The following is a 22,930-nucleotide window of genomic DNA, read 5'->3' on the forward strand; positions in this document are numbered from 1 at the left end:
AAAGGCAAACGCGGGCAACGCTGAGTTAATTGCAGCTCAAGTTAAAGTGTATCAACGAAGTGTCGAGAATGCCAACGCAGAGTTCATCAAGCTTCACCAGGAAATCGTCGCCCAGGTTCTTCCTGTCGAACGTGAGGAGCAAGACGATATCTATTTCGGATTCGTTGGGGCTGTACGAAGAAGTATTCATGCTGCTTGAGAGCTGGTTAGAGAAAATCGATACACCGCCACAGCCTGTCGGAAAGCAGCAACCGATGATCATCCAACCATCCCTACCACGTGCCATACCGACATTCAACGGGAAGTATAAGCATTGGGAAAAATTCGAAGTAATGTTCAGAGACGTGGTAGACAGGAGTAATGAGCCCGACCGTATCAAGCTCTATCATCTGGAAAAGGCTCTAGTTGGTGACGCCGCCTGTTTGATTGACGCCAAAACAATCACAGACGGCAATTATGTATGCGCGTGCTTGGCAATTACTCGACGAACGTTTTTCCGACAAACGACGGATGATCGACAAGCACCTAGCAAGCATGCTAAATTGCTAAGTGTGAGAAGACTCACCAACGAATCCTATAATGAATTGCTAGCATTGGTGGAAACTTTCGATGGTCACGTGGAGAACCTCAAATGGGTCAGGACTTTGCCGAGATATCAGAGTACATGGTGGTATTTCTGATTGCTCAAGCCTTGGACGATGAAACCAAGAAACTGTGGGAATCAACAGTCAAGAAAGGAGAGCTACCTGTGCAGACATCATCAATTTCTTGAAGGAGCTTGTGTCTGTCCTGGAAAGATGCCAAACAGCTAATGACAGCCAGTACTAGCGACGACCGCAAATCAAGACAAACCCATCGGAGCATCTCCCAGCAAAGATCAATACTGCTTTATCACCATCCCCAGCAGTACAACGTTGCAGCTCTTGTACCGAGAGTCATTACATGTTCAAGTGCCCGGTATTCAACGACTTATCAGTCAGGCAAAGAATCTCCATCGTAAAGGAAAAGCGTATCTGCTACAACTGCCTTCGGCGAGGGCATCGGGTCAAAGATTGTGCGTCGAAGAATTCCTGTACCAAGTGCCATCGAAGACACCACTCTTTGCTGCACATGGAAGAGTCGATCCAGTCAAAGAAGATTAGCAGCGAGACGAAACAAGCAAAGCTGCAACCTGGTCCAGTTGTTCCAGCACAAGCAGCAGTTCCAGTTCCATCGTGTCAAACATCGACTAGCAGTGCATTCACAAATGCAGCCCATTAATCAGTTCCAGTCCGACAAACGAGTCAAGTGTTCCTGCTCACCGCTGTAGTCGACGTATTGGATCAGCATTCGAAGCCTCATCAATGCAGAGCCCTGCTGGATTGTGGTTCTCAGGTCAATTTCATCAAACAATCAATGGCCAACGCAATAGGAGTACCAACAAAAGAGGTGAGTGTTCCCATAACTGGTATTGGTAGTGCTAAATCCACAATCAAGCAAACTTGTGAAGTCCAAATCCGCTCCAAGTGCAATAGCTTTAAGTTATCCCTGTCCTGCCTTGTGTCGCCTAAAATTACCGGTCTTCTACCTTCCTTCACAATTGACATTGAGTCTGGGAATATCCCACCTGATATTCAACTTGCGAATTCAAGTTTCCATAAAGCAAACCAAATCGATATGCTTATTGGAATGGATCATTTTTATGAAATTATTAAACCAGGCTACATGAAGCTATCGGATGATCTTCCCGGACTTCATGATTCCCAATTAGGCTGGCTAGTAGGAGGTAACTTTCTTCAGGGTCAGAGCTCAGGTTTGGTTTTGAGATCATTGACTGCTTGTGCAGATTCCGTCAACTACCTCTCACGGATGTTTTGGGAAATAGAGAGTGTGAACAAGGAGCTAGTGCCGACAACCAAGGGAAAAGTGCTTGAAGACCGATTTTGGCAACCCATCGCCGTCGTGACGTATCTCAATTGTCATTGAACGACCGTGTAGCGCAATTGTCAGATTCTTGTCCTATGACATTGCATCATTTGTATCTTCTAAAAGCCAAATTAGTACGAAACCTTGATCTGAAAACCCAATACGAAGCGTTAACTAAAGATTATGAATCGAAAGAGGTCAAGGCATCCAAAGATCCACCCGATCTAAAGAAATGGTATCTTCTTCATCATGCCAATCTTCGCCCATCGTCGGATAACCCCATTACAGTTTCTCAAGGGCAAACTGCCACTGAGTTAACTAGGAAGGACATGTGGTGGAATAGACCCAGTGTTCTACATATGACAGTTCGACTTTATCGATGTTGTCGACCTTCCGGGTGACAACGAAATGCCAGAGTTGAAGCCAGCTGTATCTGTTTACACAATAACGAGAGTTGACGAGTTTCCAATATTTTATAAGTTTATAAGTTTATAAGCAAATGAGTGTAAGACCTGGTTTAGTTGTCTTGTTGAATGAAGATAATTTTCTACCCTAAAACTGAAGGCTAGGCCGTGGAGTCAATGTATGCCCAGGAGCGGGTGGTTTAGTTAGAGTTGTGGATGTGAAAACCAAGTCAGCAGTATGTAAGCGTCCCATTTACAAGTTGGCACCACTACCAATACTTGACAACCTCACATCGTCTGAACCCTGAACCAAACGTTGCGGCTACCACTCTAGCGGGGGGAGGGGGGGGGGAGAATGTACAGCGGACTGAAAGATGAAATTCTTATGTCGAATTCGTTTTAAAAAAGTTCCAACCTAGGTTGGAACCAGTTCCAACCTAAGTGCTGTCAAAGTGTTTTTTAATTCGCTCAGGTTGGAGCTAGGTTCGCACTAGTTCCAACCCCAAAGCTGTCGGGTTCGCACTGTGTTGTTTCACAGTTTCGCACCAGGATCACCAATACAACTGCACTTCAACTGTGAAAATCATATGGGTGGAATAAACAAGCAGAAGGAAAATACAAACCGGAGTAAAAACAAAACTGTTTGTGCATTCAATAAAGAATGCGCATCGAAATCCGTTTTAGGATATTTTTATTCCCTATAATATTTGTCTACATTTGCATTATATTTATATTCCCTGAGGACTATTCCAGTAATCCCAGGAAAATTTGTTTAAACGGAAATATTACGGGCCTTCAATAATTCATTTGCAATTTGTTCGAACACTCCCCCATTAATTATTTATTTAAGTAGTTCTTCAAAAAAATCATACGGAAATTCTTCAAAGAATTCTAATAATTCTTTCAGGTATTCCTCATTGAAGTCTTGTATGCAATCCATTGCTAATTCTTCCAGGAATGCATTAGAGCAATATTTCAGGCATTCATATTTTTCCAGAAATTCATCTGGAAATTCCCCCAAGAGTTCTTCCGAAATTTCTTCCAAAAATTTCTCAGGAAGTTCTTCCAAGAATACCTTTGAAAGTTCCTCCATAAATTTCTCTGGAAGTCGCTCAAGAGATTTCTCCAGAAGTTCCTACAGAAATTCCACCCGAAGTCTATCCAGAAGTTCTTCCGGTAGTCCCTTCAAGAATTCCTTCGGAAGTGGAATTTCTCCGAAAGTTCGTCCTAGAATTCCTCTGAAAGTTCTTCCAGAAATTCCTTCGGAAGTACCGGAGTTCCGGAAGTCTCTCAAGAAATTCCTCCGGAAGTCCGGAAGTTTCTTCAGAAATTCCCCCGAAAATTCCTCCGGAATTTTCTCCAGCATTCCACTAGAAGTTTCTTCAGAAATTCCTCCAGAAGTCCCTCCAGAAATTCCTCCGAAATTCCTTCCAAGAAAGGATCTCGAAGTCCTTCCATAGAATCCTCCGGATGTCCCTCCGAAAAATCCTTCGGAAGTTCCTTCAGAAATTCCTCCGGTAGACCCTTTCGAAATTTTTCCGGAAGTTCCTCCGTAAGTTCCTCCAGGAATACATCCGAAAGTTCCTTCAGGAATTCCTCCGGAAGTGTCTCCAGGAATTCCTTCGGAAGTTCCTTCAGGAATACCTCCGGAAGTTCCTCCAGGAATACCTCCCGAAGTTCCTCCAGGAATACCTCCAGAAGTTCCTCCAGAAGTTCCGCCAAGAATTCCTCCGGAAGTTCCTTCAGGAATGCCTCCGGAAGTGTCTCCAGGAATTCCTTCGGAAGTTCCTCCAAGAATTCTTCCAGGAACTGCTCCGGAAGTTCCTCCAGGAATTTCTCCGAAAGTTCCTCCAGGAATTCCTCCGAAAGTTCATCCAAGAATTCCTCCGAAAGTTCCTCCAGGAATTTCTCCGAAAGTTCCTCCAGGAATTCTTCCGGAAGTTCCTCCGTAAGTTCCTCCAGGAATTCCTCAGGAAGTTCCACTGGAGGATTTTCTGGAGGAACCACCGGAGGAACTCTTGGAGGAACAGTCGGAAGAATTCCTGGGGGAACTTGCGGCAATATTCCTGGAGGAACTTCCGGACGAATTTCTGGAGGAACTTCCGAAGGAATTCCTGGAGGAGCTTTCAGAGGAAATTCTGGAGCTTCCGGAGGAATTCCTGATGGTACCTCTGGAGGAATTCCTGAAGGAATTTGAGTAGGATTTCGTGAATGAATTTCCAAATGATTCACTGAAGGAACTACCGGAAGAATTTTTGAAGGATTTTTTGGAGGAATTCCTCAAGAAATTTTCAAAGGAATTCCTGAAGGAATGTTCCAAGGATTTTCTGAAGGAACTTCAGAAGGAATTTTAGAAGGAACTTCAGAACTTTCCTAACGAACTCTCGAGCTCCGAACGTTATATACGGAAGAAGAGGGACTTCTGAATGGATTCCTGAAAGAACTTCGGGAGCAATTCCTGAAGAAATTTCTGAAGGAATACCTGAAAAAACTTCCGGGGGAATTCCGGAAAGAAACTTCGAGTAAATTCCTGCAAAAACTTGCGGGGGAGTTCCAAAAGGAAACTTTGAGCAAAAGCCTGAATGAGCTAGTGAAGGAATTCCTGAAGAAGTAGAAAGGAATAGAGAATCCGGGGTAGATATATCCATCCAAAAGTAAATTTCGTAATTCGCGAAAATCAGAGCACGTACTTGATCGTTGTTATCATGATCTGATTCGTTGTGGCCCACAAACTGCCAGTGCACTGGTAAAGTCCGGTATAGTGATCATATGTTTCAAATCAAACAAACACGATGCCACGCACACCACCATATCCAATGACAGATGGAACTGAAAACGTTTTTTTATTTAGGGTTCGGGTTGGCACTGACCCAGGTTTAAAAACGAATTCGACATTAGCCACTAACAGCACGCGCCTCCAAACTATCGATTGTGTCAGCGACCAGTGCACAGTGGTTAAAATCCCGAAAACCGTGATCGTCAGCTTTTTCGGTATGAAATCGTGTTTTAAATGGCATAATATATTCAAGGAGTTTCATTTGAGAAAATTTTATTTTTGATTAATTCACTTAAAAGTGAGATAGAAATTTTATTTTTTTCAAAATTTGTTGAAACAAAATGGCGTCTTTGGGAAAGTTGTCAGAAATAATGTACAGACAAACTTTGTCAAAGACACTACGGATCTATATATTGAAAATAACAAAATATGACTCAATTTTAGATGATAGGCCATTTAACCCTATAAAAACTGGTATACAATGAATAACTTTACATGGTCGGTTTTTTGTAGGTTAGCAATGTTCTAGAAACTTATTCTGCACATAAAAATACAACATTTAACTACTAAATCTTAACAATATTTTCAATTGTTAGAAAGAAAATCGAGTTTTACGAACAAAATTACACATTTTTCACACCAAAATATCTCGCAAGGTGGCAAAAAGTGGCAGCCAAATCAATGCACAAGATAAGCTTCAAAGCTTTCTATTCTTCTTCTTCTTATTGGCATTACATCCCCACACTGGGACAGAGCCGCCTCGCAGCTTAGTGTTCATTAAGCACTTCCACAGTTATTAACTGCGAGGTTTCTAAGCCAGGTTACCATTTTTGCATTCGTATATCATGAGGCTAGCACGATGATACTTTTATGCCCAGGGAAGTCGAAACAATTTCCAATCCGAAAATTGCCTAGACCGGCACCGGGAATCGAACCCAGCCACCCTCAGCATGGTCTTGCTTTGTAGCCGCGCGTCTTACCGCACGGCTAAGGAGGGCCCCTAGCTTTCTATTACAAGTGGTTTTATTTGTATCTCATTGTATCCTCGTCAGATATTTGTTATTGAAAAATAACCACATGTTCGAGTATTTTTTTTGGGATAAGATAAATATTTATAATTAAAAAATCAACTGGTCTTAACTACTATGTCTGAAGTGTCTCGATTCATGCATATGCACAACATGTGATAGATTTAGTTCGAAAAATGTATTGGAGGGTAACCACTTCCTTCGGTGGTTCTTTTAATCTAGGGGTTGGCTGTGATGCTGTATGTACTCTGTAAGACCTTTCTGATACCAGTGGACGTCTTACTAAAATAGATATTTAAAAAAACGGCATGATTTATTAATTTATTTTGCAGAGCTTATCCCCGTAACCAACATGCTGCCCAAAGAGTTACTTCTAGGACAGTGGTTTCTTGTTTGAGAATGTTTTTTTCGCCATAACATACAGTTATACAAAGTTATCTAGTCCATAAATCCGGTTTCTTTTGATATGCCGCTTAATAAGACTTTTTTTTAATATTATCAAAAAAAAACAAAACTTGATCACTCGCCAACAAATCCTAAGAATAGATGAAAAAAGTTTTCCATTAATTCGACGTAGGAGAACAACAAATGAGCGTCAAAATAATATCACTTGCCATTATTAGGCTCACCGGACGGACCTTCCAGATGCTGATTGGCAGCACCGCTTCCATCGAATTTGCCGAAGAGACTGGTGTACTCACTCCAAGGATCGGTTCTGGCATTGACCCTCGTTATCGCTCCAATGAACGGCGTGCTGCCAGTCAACGTGTTCCTGTTCGTATACGCCGACGACATCCATTGCGTTGATGCCGGAAGAACACACTGACGGACCAGAATCGAGACGCAGGCCGAGGTGAGTGCTATACATCGGTGGGTGACATCCGTAGACTAAACAAGAATGCCGGTAAAGGTGTACGTGGACACATTGGTTGTGATCACCATCAACTAGCGGGACCATTGATAAGACTCGGCTTGATCTTGAAGGTTGCCTGAAAGACTCCCATAAATTTGATGAAAACTCTCGCGAGGCAGAACTGAACAAACAACAGATCCACCAAGTTGAACGTAGGACATGTCACAATAGAGCGGCTTGCGTTGATCGTTCCCTTTCTTCATCGGGTCTTTGCAGCTATTTGTCGTAAAGTTGCCTCTTTCGCCGCTGCTAGGAGAGAACATGATCCCTCTCATCCACGAGGCTGAACGGACGGCTGAACTATCACCATCCGCTTCAAAAGAGGCGACAATCAAGCCGACAAAAGAGACGAGATCAGAAGGTCATTATTGGAGCTTATCACAACGCGCTTTTGGAACCACAAAATCCGCTATACCGATGGCTCCGTTTCCAACCGAGGCGTCGAATTTAGCGTCTCCGGTTCGAACATGCTTAGATCGGACCGCCTGGCCCGACAATGCAGCATATTCCCGGCAGAAGTTGTTGCCGTCTTCGTCGCTGCCACTTATCCGGCAAGCATCGCCATTTTACTGATTCCGCAAGCGTTATTTCCAGTTTTCCCCAATTTCGGTGGAGGACCTTTCCGGTTCTGTTGTGAAATATTTGTGTCACCAAAAATAGCGTCACATTATTTGCCGCTGTATCAAGTACGACCATTCCATACAAGATCTCAGTTAGTACACGAGGTTCACTAGCAGACGACGAGGCAGCTATGACAGAACTCATATGTTTCCTTAAGGACGCATATTTGCTCTTCGAAGTTTAGTTATTTAGTTCCTTTAGGCACTCTGTCTCGGGAATAAGTCACATGACCAAAGGCAAATGGGCATTCTGAGGATTCAATTACCTACCGCCCCCACCCTGAGATCGCCACCGCATAAGACCACGTCACCACCCCTTATCAGATGTCTTTGCAGTGTTCTTTGTGTTTTCCATTTACCACTTTTTATTGTTTTACCATTTAAGCTCTATTTAGAAAAGAGGGTCAGTTTTAAGTTCAAATCAATTTGCGTGACCCTTGATTGGCTCGCAAGTAGAGCTCATCCAGCCAACCCTTCGCATAATTTAATAAGTTACAAACCTATTTCAGTGGAACCCAAGTTTAGCCCGTGCAGGGCACCTTTCTGTTTCCATTCGCTTATAGTGTCAACACTTAATATAATTAAAAAAAATAAAGATCAAAAAAATATGTGCCGCTAATGCCCAAAATATTGCTGTTCCAGAGCAAACTTTCCTTTTTCCGGAACAATTTCAAACTACCGCAGCTGTCACTTCATACTTTTCTCTGTTATTTGGCATGGCATTCTACGATGATAACGCCAATTACCAGGTTTTTGTTTCAGTGTATTGAAGATTTGCAGGCTGGCGGTAGAACTTTGACAGCTGCGGTAGAACTTTGCGGAATCTACATATATGTATTTATGAAATATAATATATTTCGTTTGATGTTGCTGGGAAATGATCGCAAACGCAACTTGACACTTACAAAATCATGTAATCGCAAAATGGAGAAATGCTGGTGAACAAGTGTCCTCTAATCTAAAAACAATGACTATCAATCACAAAAATAAAAGATTTTAACATTAGAATAAACTCAAAATTTTTAGATCCACAACTGCTTTACATAGATATCTGTATTCAGATATTCAGAGTAAAAAAATCTGAATGGATCTAGTTCAGCTGAATACTATTTTAGCTCGCTGGGTTATTTGCCCCAGAATATGAAACCAGTGAAGTGCGAGTTTCCTGGACAATTCTGAATTATTATTTTTATTCATTGTTCCATAACTCGTATTGGGTATGTTTGGTTTAGTTAGAAGGTGGATTCTAGAAAATCAATTCGATGAACAAAAGCCACTTACGTGTTCATCGCAGCCATTCTCCGATCCGGCGATTCACACGGCTTACAACTTAATAATTTCGCGCTTGATACGCACGGATCGAGGCGAAAATCACTGATCACAGGTTGCTGAAGCCGCTCTTTCTTTATCGATTATCCGTGCCGGAATCACCTTCGACCTTCCATTCGGCCGTAATGATGAGTTTGGGTCCTTCTGCGCCTCGGCTCTCAAATTACGATGGCAACGTTGAGACGAGACCGGTAATGGTCGCTAGAATTAAATCACGCCCCTGCACGAACTTCCATCATGAATCTCATGACACAATCCGTCGACGGTGGTATATACACTTGTTCACTTATATTCTCTTCGGTATTGCACAGCGCTCCTATGTAATGAAAATTTCTTCCAATTTGCAGTGCCGTCACGTATCCCGGATAAGCGAGTTGAATGCGAATGAGTATTATTTCCTTTCTTCACCAGACTACACCCACGCTGCGGATGGTTTTCTTCAATCAAGCGACTATTCACCGTTGCACATTACCACCGTTTTGATTTTTGAACGCCCCAATTAGCAACTCGCCATTACACTTCCATTGACAATGGCAGTCACGATCGATCAAACTAATAATAGCCAGTACCACAAACCACACAAATTTTGATATCAGATTTGCATCACCCGTCGAAACATCACTAAACCACTCCGAAAACGCGTGCTTCTGCAGTGACAGCCGGCAGAAGAATGAAGAAGCTCCAACCGGGCCTTCTCATTGGTCATGCAGCACACGCGAGTCCGTGCCATATCCGATTCTTATGGACGTGATATCACGTGATTGTGTTTGTGTGTTTATGCAAGTGTTTACCTTACTTGCAAGACAATACCCACTTTTTGAGGGTGGGGAGATTCAAGGCTGCGCATGTGTATAGGAAATTTGTATACATTTCGGTGTTTGTTGCAACGTCGGATCGAAAAGATATCAGAATTAGAGATCACAATGTCACGGACTTCCCTTTTGTTATTATTTTCCAATTAAATATTATTTTAAATATTCACATATTATTGACAAACACGATCACTCGGATTGTACTTAATTATTTATAATTACTCCAAAAACATTCGACCGGTTGCTGTAGAGTTCACACGAATAGCAGTATGTTGCGCAACAGGTCGTTGGGTGTGTTTGTATGTAGCAGCAGGGTAGGGATAAAAGAGGAGGTACCACCAATCACCGTTGACTATTTGGAAAAATGCCCGTCTCAAACCCTGAGCCAATCGCAAATGTGCGAGGAATAAGGGGAGGAAAGATGATTCTGCTGCAATATACTGATGTCCATGTTTGTATGAGTATTGGGGATGATGCTTTGCATTGTTATGATGAATTGTAGGGCAGGAAGCATATTTTGAACCAGTCATGATTGTATATATTTAATTTTTTTATTGACATAGATTCTACATCAAACTTTCTCTTCCTAATCTATCAGATCGGAATGCTGAATGCTTGTCAGCAGCTACCTGTAAAACAACATTATAGTCTGTCTCAAGCTAATTATATAATAAACTGTTGCGGTTCATCAGTATTTTATTTGACAGATCGTTGGCAACCATCGATAAAAACTTGAAATAACAAAAATTAGTACTGAGCGCATATCAGTCTGTCTTAGCATTCACCCGTCGACAGCCCGTAACACGGTAGATCACTTTGACGTAGTGTGTTACGGTGTAAGATCTACCATACAGAGCCCTAGCTTAATCCATTTTTCTAGCTAGAGCAATAAGTTATGGTAATTAAGGATTCATCGTATTTCATTTATTTAAAAATAAAACATAAATAATGTTACCTTGCAGACAGTTGAAAGAATCGAATTCCTCTTATTTGAGGCTAAACTGTATGCAGCGGAAACAACTTTTCGAGCAATTAGCTAAAAAAGCTCGGTTTCCGGTCCTAGGCTGAACTGACTGCTGCCTGCGGTAGTGAGAGGAACACACGGAAGTTTTTATTACTGAGCAAATTCTCATGCTTGAAGTGGTCTTGTAGACAGAGCTGAGACAAGGATGTGGCTACGGCTCCGATGCATGGCCAAAAACAGTATTACTGTTCTGTTTTCTCAAGAAGCTGTTTTTTCATGAAAAGTACCCCCGCGATTTCTGCACCCCATTTACTTGATTCTTATGGGTGAATAGCATTGCGGTGTATCGTTCGACGCGGCCGTTCCTGTCGACAGTCATTGGCCGCGTAAAGTTTTGTGCAAGTATCCATTTGGGAACATTACAAACGCCGCGCAGTGTATCATATCCAGAAAATCTGACAATACAACCCAGCAAACAAGGTGACTCTAACTTGAGCCTAATATGAGTGTAACCTGTTAGAAAGTTACACTAATATTCTCTCTAACTTTAGGGTAAAATGAGACTAAAATTAGACAGATCTGCAACACTTTTGTTAGGTATGTTTATGATTTATGCATATTTCAATCTAACCCGTTACCCTCACATTAGATGAACGTTAGCTATGTTTCGCTTTAGGCGGTTAGGCAGTGGTTAGGGTTGTTTCAAGAGGAATTTCATGCTGATTTATTTACATCCAGCTGTCATTCGACGCAGAATGTATATATGTACTAGTGAAAGTACATAATTACATAACTGCCTCGAATGACAGTTGGATGTAAATAAACGATCGAGAGCAAATTCGTAAGAAAATTCTATATCTTTATTAACCAAAATAAATTGAATACATTAAATTACATGAAACGCGTATAATCAACCTTTTCGGAATTAACTACAAAACATCGGCACTGGTGCAGATTAACTGTATCCTGTGCTGTATCCGTTCCATGTCTAGCTTGTGGATCGCGACGCTGAAGTTAAGGCTAGAGTTGTTCTTTTCTTCGTGAGTATGGCGCCAAATCCGATAGAGTTCTCCTACTGAAAGCAACTGTGCTGGATGTTCTCGGAGTCGGGCTAACCGGAACGAATTGTGGCAGAATATTGCTGCTGTTGTTGTTAATACTGGAACTGATGTTGAGCGACGGCGGGTTTTGGCAGCTGTGGTTGCACTCGCAGATTTCACTAAAACTCCGGTAAATATCCTGCAGATTGTAGTACTTATTGTTGACGCAGGGGTGCTCGGTGTAGCTGCGAAAAAAAATTGTCACTGCTCATCCGATGGAACGTTTTCGGTGGGTTCATTCAAGTTTCATCCTCGTCCTTTCATCCTTCATAATCTGACCGCCCTGGATTGGCAGTAGCAGGATCTCCAGTTGTATTGGTATTATTCCTAAGTTCCGGATGCAGCGACATCGGGCTAATCGAACAAGGAACCGGACGAGGTGGTATAGTTGCCGGTTCCGACCGAGCTCTTTCCCCCGTAGGAGGAAATTGCTTTAATACGGCACTTAATTGGTTGCTTCGGTATCTGCTGTTTATCACCCATTTTATCAGTCCTAACGCTGGTAAAGTTCTTCGTATTTTTTCGATACGTACTGAGCCTTCAATTTCATAGAATCTGGAAAGTACTGCTGAGCGTCCGTACCACTGGATACGGTTCACTCTTCGTTTTCGCTGATTCAATGTTTTTCGGTGCTCATGTTTTTGCTAGGCACGGACCGGTCTACGCAGCATTTGTTCTTGATGGCGAGTAACGGTCAGCCTTTTCGTTGGGAATCGGTCAGTAACGGTCAGCGGATCGTTGGGAATCGAGACACGCCTTGGTTCCTCAATATGGAAATACATTTTGGATGCGGCCTGTTTCAAGCAGGACATGAAATCAACGATAAACCGTCCCTATCCGCCGGGTACTTCCACGAACCAGTTGGTCAGCGCAACCGTTAAGTACATCGGGTTATTGTGGAACACCATTCGTTATTCGGCAATTTCTCCCGCCAGTTCCTTGCTCTCGACCTTGCTGCAATTTAAAAGGAAAAATATTTTTTATTATTCGTTCAAAGATAACTGCTTTGTTACAGCAAAAAAATAAGGACCGAAATAGTTATCTATGATATAAAGGAAGTAATAACGTAGGTTATACGTTAGAAAATAATGCCGGAATAAAATCTAATAATTCGAAATATTTACCAAGCCTCCTGCTCTGGATGAAAGAAAACAGTTTCTGGCTGAAGGACGTGTGCCGGAACCTCCAAGCAACTGTCAGGTTGAATTTTCCATAACATGAACACATCGGAACTCTCATTCGACTGTTGCATGCGCCGATTGAATGTTTCCAAATGTTGGATACTTTGTCCGGATTTTGGCGAGTATGATCGGCAATCGCTCGCATACAGCTATAATGCCACGTTTTGACAGGCAAGTGAATTGAGCAAGTCGATTGAATTGAACGCGAATTGAAAGTCTAAACACGTCCATTCAATTCACTTGAACGAAAAGAAAGTTGAACAAGTTCAACTTTTGGCAAGTCAATTGAATTCAACTGAGTTGTTCAATTCACTTGCCCTGTCAAAACGTAGCATAAGGTGGATGAAATGCCGTTCAGATTAATTTGTTCTTCTGCGTTCTATCGAATACGTACACTCCACACTTGTGGTTTGATTTGGAATAAAAGTCTACTATTTTGCTTGTTTCAATCGTGAGATTGAAGTCAACTCGATATTGGAAAATGCGTTCATCTTCATTCAGAAACAACTGGAAGTAATTGGTCTGAAGCATAATCGGCCGGCCACTGTTTCCCTGCTTGGCGACTGACGTGTCCTTGTGAGTTTGCACAATTTCAGGCAACCGGCCACCGGGTCTGGTGAACTACTCCAGCAAAGGCTTCTTCGAGACCAAGCTTTTAATGAACGTAGCCGAATCGGTATCACTTGGTGATAGATCCGAGTCCATCGCCCATACGTACGTCTTCATTGCCTTCGCAGTCGAGTTTAAACTCGCCAGACTTGACTAAACTGGTTTATTCCGCCACATCGTAGAGATGGCGAGGCGCTGAGCTTAGCAGTGGATAATCCTGGATGTGTACTGTCCTATCTTGTCCGAGCCAGGTATCTGGACCGATGCCGGTCTCTTGTAACGTATCTCATCGACGATGTTGTTGAGCTAAAGGCGCATTTGAGATCTACCAAAAAAACAGTATTATAAAATCCGTGATTAGGTACGATGCGTTTGCGTTTCCAATAATTTCTGTAGTTTCCTAGTTTTCTATATTTCTCCAACAATTAAATCGGAAATGTCGTTATTAACTAATTCCAGAGTTTCTTCAACATGGATTTCCTCGAGGAATTTTCAAAGTAGTGACAAAATTCCCAAGTGATTTTAGTGGTATTCCCAGATAAATTCCGGAAGAATTACTGAATGCATTTCTTGAATATGTTCTTGAAAGAATCCTCGGCGGTTTCCTCCCTTATTGGGAAACCTTTGGAGATTTTTTTAGAGGAATTGAAGAAATGTTCAAGAAAGTTCCTGAAGGAATTCCCGAAGAAATTTTTAGAGGAATTTATGACATAATTTCTGCAGGACCCCAAAGCATCAATAAAAGATTTCTCATCAACACGTCAACGACGAAGTACATCATGGGAAGAGGCTCAAGAGAGAACGAGTTTGTATTGGTGGTGACGAAATCGAGGTGGTTGAAGCACTCGTTCACTTGAAGAACCCAAAGAATTCCTGGAGGTATTTTTGAAAGAATTTCTGGAGGAACTTCCGAAAAAATTCCTGGAGGAACTTCTGAAGGAATTCCTGGAGGAACTGCCGAAGGCAATCCTGGAGAAACTTCTTAAAAAATTCTTGGAGGAACTTGCGAAAGAATTCCTGGAGGAACTTCCGAAGGAAATCCCGGAGGAACTTCCGAAGAAATTACTGGAGGAACTTCCGAAGGAATTCCTGGAGGAACTTCCGAAGAAATTCCTGGAGGAACTTCCGAAGGAGTTCCTGGAGGAGCTTCCGAAAGAATTCCTGGAGGAACTTCCGAAGGAATTCCTGGAGGAATTTCCGAAGGAATTCCTGGAGGAATTTCCGAAGGAATTCCTGGAGGAACTTCCGAAAGAATTCCTGGAGGAACTTCCGAAGGAATTCCTGGAGGAACTTCCGAAGGAATTCCTGGAGGAACTTCCGATGCAATTCCTGGAGGAACTTCCGAAGGAATTCCTGGAGGAACTTCCGATGCAATTCCTGGAGGAACTTCCGAAAGAATTCCTGGAGGAACTTCCGAAGGAATTCCTGGGGGAACTTCTGAAGGAATTCCTGGAGGAGCTGCCGAAGGAATTCCTAGAGGAACTTCCGAAGGAATTCCTGGAGGAACTTCCGAAGGAATTCCTGGAGGAACTTCCGAAGGAATTCCTGGAGGAACTTCCGAAGGAATTCCTGGAGGAACTTAAGAAGGAATTCCTGGAGGAACTTCCAATGCAATTCCAGGAGGAACTTCCGAAAGAATTCCTGGAGGAACTTCCGAAGGAATTCCTGGGGGAACTTCTGAAGGAATTCCTGGAGGAGCTGCCGAAGGAATTCCTAGAAGAACTTCCGAAGAAATTCCTGGAGGAACTTCCAAAGGAATTCCTAGAGGAATTTCCACAAGAATTCTTGGAGGAACTTCCGAAACAATTCCTGGAGGAACTTCCGAATGAATCCCAGGAGGAACTTCCGAAGGAATTCCTGGAGGAACTTCCGAAGGAATTCCTGGAGAAACTTTCAAAAGAATTCCTGGAGAAACTTCTGATGGAATTCCTGGAAGAACTTGTGAAGGAATTCGCCGAGGAATTCCAAAGGAGCTCCTGGTGCAACTTCCGAAGAAATTCCTGGAGGAACTTCCGAAAAAATTTCTGGAGGAACTTCTGAAGGAATTCCTGGAGAAACTGCTGATGGAATTCCTGGAGGAAATACCAAAGGAGATCCTGGAGGCACTTCCGAAGGAATTCTTGTTGGAATTTTCAAAGGATTTGCTGGAGGAACTTCCTCAGAAATTCGCTGAAAAACTTCCGATGGAATTCCCAGAGGAGCTGCCGAAGAAATTCCTGGAGGATCTTCAGAAGGAATTCCTTGATGAACTTCTCAAGAAATTCCTGCAGGAACTTCCGAAAGAATTCCTGGAGGAACTTCTAAAGGAATTCCTGGGGGAACTTCCGAAGAAATTGCTGGAGAATTTCTGAAGGAATTTTCGAAAGAATTCCTGGAGGAACCCCCGAAGGAATTCCTGAAAGAACTTCCGAAGAAATTCCTTGAGGAACTTCCGAAAAAGTTTCTGGAGGAACTTTCGAAAGATTTCCTGGAGGAACTTCCGAAGGAATTCCTGGAGGTACTTTCAAAGGAATTTCTGGAGGAACTTCCGAAGAAATTCCTGGAGAAACTTCTGAAGAAATTTCTACACAGAGAAAAAAAAAGTTGGGATTCCAACATTTTCTAATGTTATTTTAAAAACGCGTTAAATTTGGTATTTTTGAGAATGAAAACTTTTCAGTCAAATGTAAAATTGATTGATATGAAAGTTTTTTTTCAGTTTCATATTCTGATTTTCACAGTGGAAACTCTCAGAACAAATGTTTTAAAATAATCAAAAAACTTCAACATTCCACATTTCTGGCAGCACTGACATGAAGAAAAAAAGGAAACTGGCAGCTCTCGACTGCCAGTGACAGTTGCATATTTCATCCAACGTTCTGAAATCCGTAAAGTGCTCGATCAACCCGTCGAGCTACCCGTGTTGCGTAAACGACCAGAAAAAGTTATTAGGCCGATCCGTTCATTCATCCGTTAACGACATCCATCCATACTGCAGTGAATCTGCTGATGCAGATTAAGAAGGAGTACATTCCGAGCGAGGTACATTCAGGAACCGTACGAGAGCGGCATCCAATAAACTTGGCCATCAAAACTGATTTTATCCGGTGTGACATCATGCATTGGAAATGCCGGTTCAGCGGTCGGGGCGATCGCTTTTGAACTTGAACGGCATCAGGCTGCTTCCCCCGCAAATACAAGCATAAGATACTGGCTAGCTGGTAAAACATTTCAGAAACAAAAAACAAGCGGTAAGGCACAATAAATGGAAAATTATCTCCTTAATTGCTTATTTTTCTTCTCCATTAATTCCACAGGGGTTATATGTAGATTGAGAAGATTCAACAAAAGATGCCCGCCAACAACTAAACTACCACAAAACATCGAGTTCCTCCTTGAACGAAAGTCCAATCGACGATACAACGGGCCGAAATGGAAATCAAATTTTGTGTCAGCTTGCTCCAGCGCATCGAATCCACTGCGAAACTTGAACTATTCTAGTTCTCGAGGACATATTGTGTATTCCATAAGAAGAAGCAGCCGTATTCCGGCTATCAAATAAATCATATGCATTATTCGACAATAAAATATAGAAAAAAAATAATAAATTTTAAATTTGTTGATTTCTTTTGCAACCTAAATTGAAAATGCACATGTGAAAATAAAAGTGAAAATGACTTGTTGTTTTGAAAGTATCACTAGTTGATTCTAATGTAAATGCACATTTTGTTTTGAGAGGAAAATGTTATTTTGAAAGATTTGACGCTTGTCAATGTTTATGCAGAAGTGACAATTTTTGCATTGGTAGAATTAACAATCCTATACTTTCTACTGAAAATCACTAACTAATTTTCTTAATTTTACCAACGTTTCTTTTATTTGCACCAACGATTTTTTTTTGTGTGTACAGGAACTTCCGAAGAAATTCTTTGAGAAGCTTCGGAAGAAATTCCTGGAGAAACTTCCGAAGGCATTCCTGGAGGAACTTCCAAAGGAATTTCTGGAGGAACATCCGAAGAAATTCCTGGAGGAACTTCCGAAGGAATTGCTGGAGGAACTTTGGAAGGAATTCCTGGAGGAACTTCCGAAGCAATTCCTGGAGGAACTTCTGAAAGAATTCCTGGAGGCCGAAGGAATTCCTGGAGGAACTGCCGAAGGAATTCCTGGAGGAACTTTCGAAGGAATTCCTGGAGAATCTTTCAAAAGAATTCCTGGAGGAACTTCTGATGGAATTCCTGGAAGAACTTGTGAAGGAATTCCTCCAGGAATTTCAAAGGAGCTCCTGGTGCAAAATCCTGAAGGAACTTCCGAAAGAATTTCTGGAGGAACTTCTGAAGGAATTCCTGGAGGAACTTCTGATGGAATTCCTGGAGAAAATACCAAAGGAAATCCTGGAGGAACTTCCAAAGAAATTCCTGGAGGAACTGCCAAAGGAATTCCTGGAGGAACTTCCGAAGAAATTCTTTGAAAAACTTCCGATGGAATTCCCAGAGGAGCTGCCGAAGGAATTCCTGGAGGAATTTCCTAAGGAATTCCTGGAGGATCTTCAGAAGGAATTCCTTGATGAACTTCTGAAGAAATTCCTGGAGGAACTTCCGAGAGGAACTTCCAAAGGAATTCCTGGGGGAACTTCCGAAGAAATTGCTGGAGAAACTACCGAAAGAATTTCTGAAGGAATTTTCGAAAGAATTCCTGGAGGAACCCCCGAAGGAATTCCTGGAAGAACTTCCGAAGAAATTCCTTGAGGAATTTCGGAAAGAATTTCTGGAGGGACTTTCGAAAGAATTCCTTGAGGAACTTTCGAAAGAATTTCTGGAGGAACTTCCGTAAGAATTCCTGGGGGAACTTCCGAATGAATTCCTGGAGGAACTTCCGAAGGAATTCCTGGAGGAACTTCCGAAGGAATTCCTGGAGAAACTTTCAAAACAATTCCTGGAGATACTTCTGATGGAATTCCTGGAAGAACTTGTGAAGGAATTCCTCGAGGAATTCCAAAGGAGCTCCTGGTGCAACTTCCGAAGAAATTCCTGGAGGAACTTCCGAAAGAATTTCTGGAGGAACTTCTGAAGGAATTCCTGGAGAAACTGCTGATGGAATTCCTGGAGGAAATACCAAAGGAGATCCTGGAGGAACTTCCGAAGGAATTCTTGTTGGAATTTTCAAAGGATTTCCTGGAAGAACTTCCGAAGAAATTCCTGGAGGAACTGCCGAAGGAATTCCTGGAGGAACTTCCGAAGAAAATCGTTGAAAAACTTCCGATGGAATTCCCAGAGGAGCTGCCGAAGGAATTCCTGGAGGATCTTCAGAAGGAATTCCTTGATGAACTTCTGAAAAAATTCCTGGAGGAACTTCCGTAAGAATTCCTGTAGGAACTTCCAAAGAAATTCCTGGAGGAACTGCCAAAGGAATTCCTGGAGGAACTTCCGAAGAAATTCTTTGAAAAACTTCCGATGGAATTCCCAGAGGAGCTGCCGAAGGAATTCCTGGAGGAATTTCCTAAGGAATTCCTGGAGGATCTTCAGAAGGAATTCCTTGATGAACTTCTGAAGAAATTCCTGGAGGAACTTCCGAGAGGAACTTCCATAGGAATTCCTGGGGGAACTTCCGAAGAAATTGCTGGAGGAACTACCGAAAGAATTTCTGAAGGAATTTTCGAAAGAATTCCTGGAGGAACCCCCGAAAGAATTCCTGGAAGAACTTCCGGAGAAATTCCTTGAGGAACTTCCGAAGGAATTTCTGGAGGAACTTTCGAAAGAATTCCTGGAGGAACTTCCGAAGGAATTCCTGGAGGAACTTTCAAAGGAATTTCTGGAGGAACTTCCGAAGAAATTCCTGGAGGAACTTCTGAAGAAATTCCTACAGGAACTTCCGAAGAAATTCCTGGAGAAACTTCCGAAGGCATTCCTGGAGGAACTTCCAAAGGAATTTCTGGAGGAACATCCGAAGAAATTCCTGGAGGAACTTCCGAAGGAATTGCTGGATGAACTTTGGAAGGAATTCCTGGAGGAACTTCCGAAGGAATTCCTGTAGGAACTTCTGAAAGAATTCCTGGAGGAACTTTCAAAGGAATTCCTGGAGGAACTTCCGAAGAAATTCCTGGAGGAACTTCTGAAGAAATTCCCACAGGAACTTCCGAAGAAATTCCTGGAGAAACTTCCGAAGGCATTCCTGGAGGAACTTCCAAAGGAATTCCTGGAGGAACTTCCGAAGGAATTGCTGGAGGAACTTCCAAAGGAATTCCTGGAGGAACTTCCGAAGGAATGTCTGGAAGAACTTCCAAAGGAATTTCTGGAGGAACTTCCGAAGGAATTGCTGGAGGAACTTTGGAAGGAATTCCTGGAGGAACTTCCGAAGGAATACCTGGAGGAACTTCTGAAGGAATTCTTGGAGGAACTTCTGATGGAATTCCTGGAGGAAATGAAAGGAATTGCTGGAGGAACTTCCAAAGGAATTCCTGGGGGAACTTTCAAAGAAATTCCTGGAGAACTTCCGAAAGAATTCCTGGAGGAACTTTCGAAAGAATTCTTGGAGGAACTTCTGAAGAAATTCATGGAGGAACTTTCAAAGAAATCCCTGGAGGAACTTCCGAAGAAATTCCTGGAGGAACTTCTGAAGAAATTCCTACAGGAACTTCCGAAGAAATTCCTTGAGAATCTTCGGAAGAAATTTCTGGAGAAACTTCCGAAGGCATTCCTGGAGGAACTTCCAAAGAAATTCCTGGAGGAACTTCCGAAGGAATTGCTGGAGGAACTTCCGAAGGAATTGCTGGAGGAACTTCCAAAGGAATTGCTAGAGGAACTTTGGAAGGAATTCCTGGAGGAACTTCCGAAGGAATTCCTGCAGGAACTTCTGAAGGAATTCTTGGAGGAACTTCTGATGGAATTCCCGGAGGAAATGAAAGGAATTCCTGGAGGAACTTCCAAAGGAATTCCTGGGGTAACTTTCAAAGAAATTTCTGGAGAACTTCCGAAAGAATTCCTGGAGGAACTTTCGAAAGAATTCTTGGAGGAACTTCTGAAGAAATTCATGGAGGAACTTCCGATGGAATTTCTGGAAGAACTTTTGAAGGAATTCCTGAATGAACTACCGAAGGAATTCCTGGAAGAACTTCCGAAGGAATTTCTGAAGGAACTTCCGAAGGAATTCATGGTGGAACTTTCAAAGGAATTCCTGGAGAAACTTCCGAAGAAATTCCTGGAGGAACTTCAGAAGGAATTCCTTGAGGAACTTCCGAAGGAACTTGCGAAGGAATTCCTGGTGTAACGTCTAAAAGAATTCCTGGAGGAACTTCCGAAGGCATTCTTGGAGAACACAAAAAGATTCCCATGGAAAATCCAAAAAAAAGATTTCCATTGACATCCCAGAAGGATTTCGATTGGAGTTTCTGTAGGATTCCAATCGTAATCTTGGAAGTATTCCTGTCATAATCAAACGAAAAATCCGAAATCTCAGATTTTCTATTGCAATTTTCAGAAGCATTTCCGCCGTAGTCCCGTATGTTCTTCTTCTTCTTATTGGCATTACATCCCCACATTGGGACAGAGCCACCTCGCAGCTTAGTGTTCATTAAGCACTTCAACATTTATTAACTGCGAGGTTTCTAAGCCAGGTCACCATTTTTGCATTCGTATATCATGAGGCTAGCATGATGATACTTTTATCCCCAGGGAAGTCGAGACAATTTCCAATCCGAAAATTGCCTAGACCGGCACCGGGAATCGAACCCAGCCACCCTCAGCATGATCTTGCTTTGTAGCCGTGCGTCTTACCGCACGGCTAAGGAGGGCCCCCTAGTCCCGTAGGTTATTCCTTCGATATACCAATAAGATTCTCGTCGAAAATTCAGTAAGATTCCCATCGGAGTCCCAGAAGAACTGCTATTAAAATTTCGGAAGAATCTATGGTCAAATCCCAGTAGGATTGTCATGGAAATCTCAGGATGATTTCCACCGGAGTTCCAAAAGGTTTTTCATCGGAATCCCACAAAGATTCATTTCGGAGTCCAAGAAGAATTTCCAGCGGAATCTGCATTGACTTCGATTATTCCTTTCTCGGTGACTGGACATTTGAAAGATTAGAATTTCTACAGTATGTAAGATTCCCGATAACTTTTCTATTAAGTAATAAAAGATCGTGATTAAAATAGAGGTGGTAGACGTTGTTATTACTTATCAGTTTAGCACCACCAGGGGGAACTTGGTCAGTACCCATTTGCACGTTTCTTTCCCTTTCGATAATAATTTTTGATATTTCAAAGGAATATTATTGGGAATTTTGAAAAGACACACAATCAATGCAATTAGATTGCCAAGTAATACGTGCACATCTTAGCACTGGTGATGTATCACAATCGTGTATATACAGGAGTATATGCACTGTATGATGCAATTGACCGGAAGATTAGATTAGCATTTCCCCCCAAGGGAAGAGGTTTTAATTTAATCATTCTGAAATTCAACCACAACAATCTTTGATGTACAAAGTTTAAGTGGAATTGGTCTTAAAACACTTCCCTGATAAAAATAAGTCGCAATCTGCCAAAGCCGTAATTTCCCCTAAGACGAACACCAAATGTGGCGAAATTAAGAAATCAATCACAAACAGCTACTTACTTGAACCAGTACGGATTGGCTTCAAATTCATTCCTCAGCCGATGGCCGATGTTTCGCTTCTTGGGGAGCGTTTTTCTCTCCGGTGCATTAACGCTTTTCGTCGAGATGCTTGCGCTTCTGTAGCTACGAGGATATTATCAGCGCTGACGGAGCTGCTTGACGAACGTCCGTACCAGCCGGCTTAAAAGGTTCTCTTTTGGTTCGGACAGTTTCCGGAGCGGTCCTCCTAGAATACATACTACCATTTATTTACCAACCTAACATTTATCTTCCTACCTCTCGAACTAGGTACTTACCTATGAACCAGAAGAAATGCAGATGCACATTCCCGTAAAAAACTTGATTGGCAAAATTCTGCTAATGCCTTTTTGGCACCTTTCAATTTAACGACAATCCAATCCCGGTACATTTGCATATGGTCCCCATATTGTCGACTGTGTGCTTATTGACTCCTGGGCACCATCGCGTCACAATTGCGAATCAGATAAATTAATTGGAACCGGAGCTTTTTTAATTTGCTTTGCCGTTGCGTGCCTAACAAATTATTTGTTTATTTTAATATTTAGCAAATACCATCGTCCAGGTGGGAACTGCAAATAAACAAAAAAAAACAATATATTTTAAAATAATGATATTTTGAAATCAAACAATTACAGTCGTTAACCTGTTCGTTAGCGGCAAAAATGGAAAGCCGGAAT

At 42.2% G+C, this 22,930-nt stretch overlaps 1 protein-coding gene and 1 long non-coding RNA gene across 3 annotated transcripts in view; both read right to left on the reverse strand.

The window, feature by feature from the left end:
- The window catches only part of LOC134224883 (zinc finger protein ZFP2-like), a 54,449-nt gene extending 44,736 nt beyond the window's left edge, over window positions 1-9,713 (reverse strand). Inside the window, exon 1 of the mRNA XM_062704523.1 lies at window positions 8,928-9,713. Coding sequence (XP_062560507.1) covers window positions 8,928-8,944 — 17 coding nt within the window. The 5' untranslated portion in view covers window positions 8,945-9,713. The remainder of the gene's footprint in view (window positions 1-8,927) is intronic.
- A 1,884-nt stretch (window positions 9,714-11,597) lies between these two features.
- On the reverse strand, window positions 11,598-22,819 carry LOC134224886 (uncharacterized). 2 transcript variants are annotated; one of them, XR_009983095.1, is made up of 4 exons: window positions 22,529-22,819; window positions 22,233-22,458; window positions 12,976-13,966; window positions 11,598-12,805 (listed from the first exon to the last, which is right to left on the reverse strand). It is a non-coding gene; the product is annotated as an uncharacterized LOC134224886 (long non-coding RNA). The 2 variants fall into 2 exon arrangements; XR_009983094.1 differs by lacking the exon at window positions 12,976-13,966.
- Window positions 22,820-22,930: the final 111 nt, after the last annotated feature.

This window comes from Armigeres subalbatus, chromosome 3, assembly GCF_024139115.2.
Source record: "Armigeres subalbatus isolate Guangzhou_Male chromosome 3, GZ_Asu_2, whole genome shotgun sequence".
NCBI lineage: Eukaryota > Metazoa > Arthropoda > Insecta > Diptera > Culicidae > Armigeres > Armigeres subalbatus.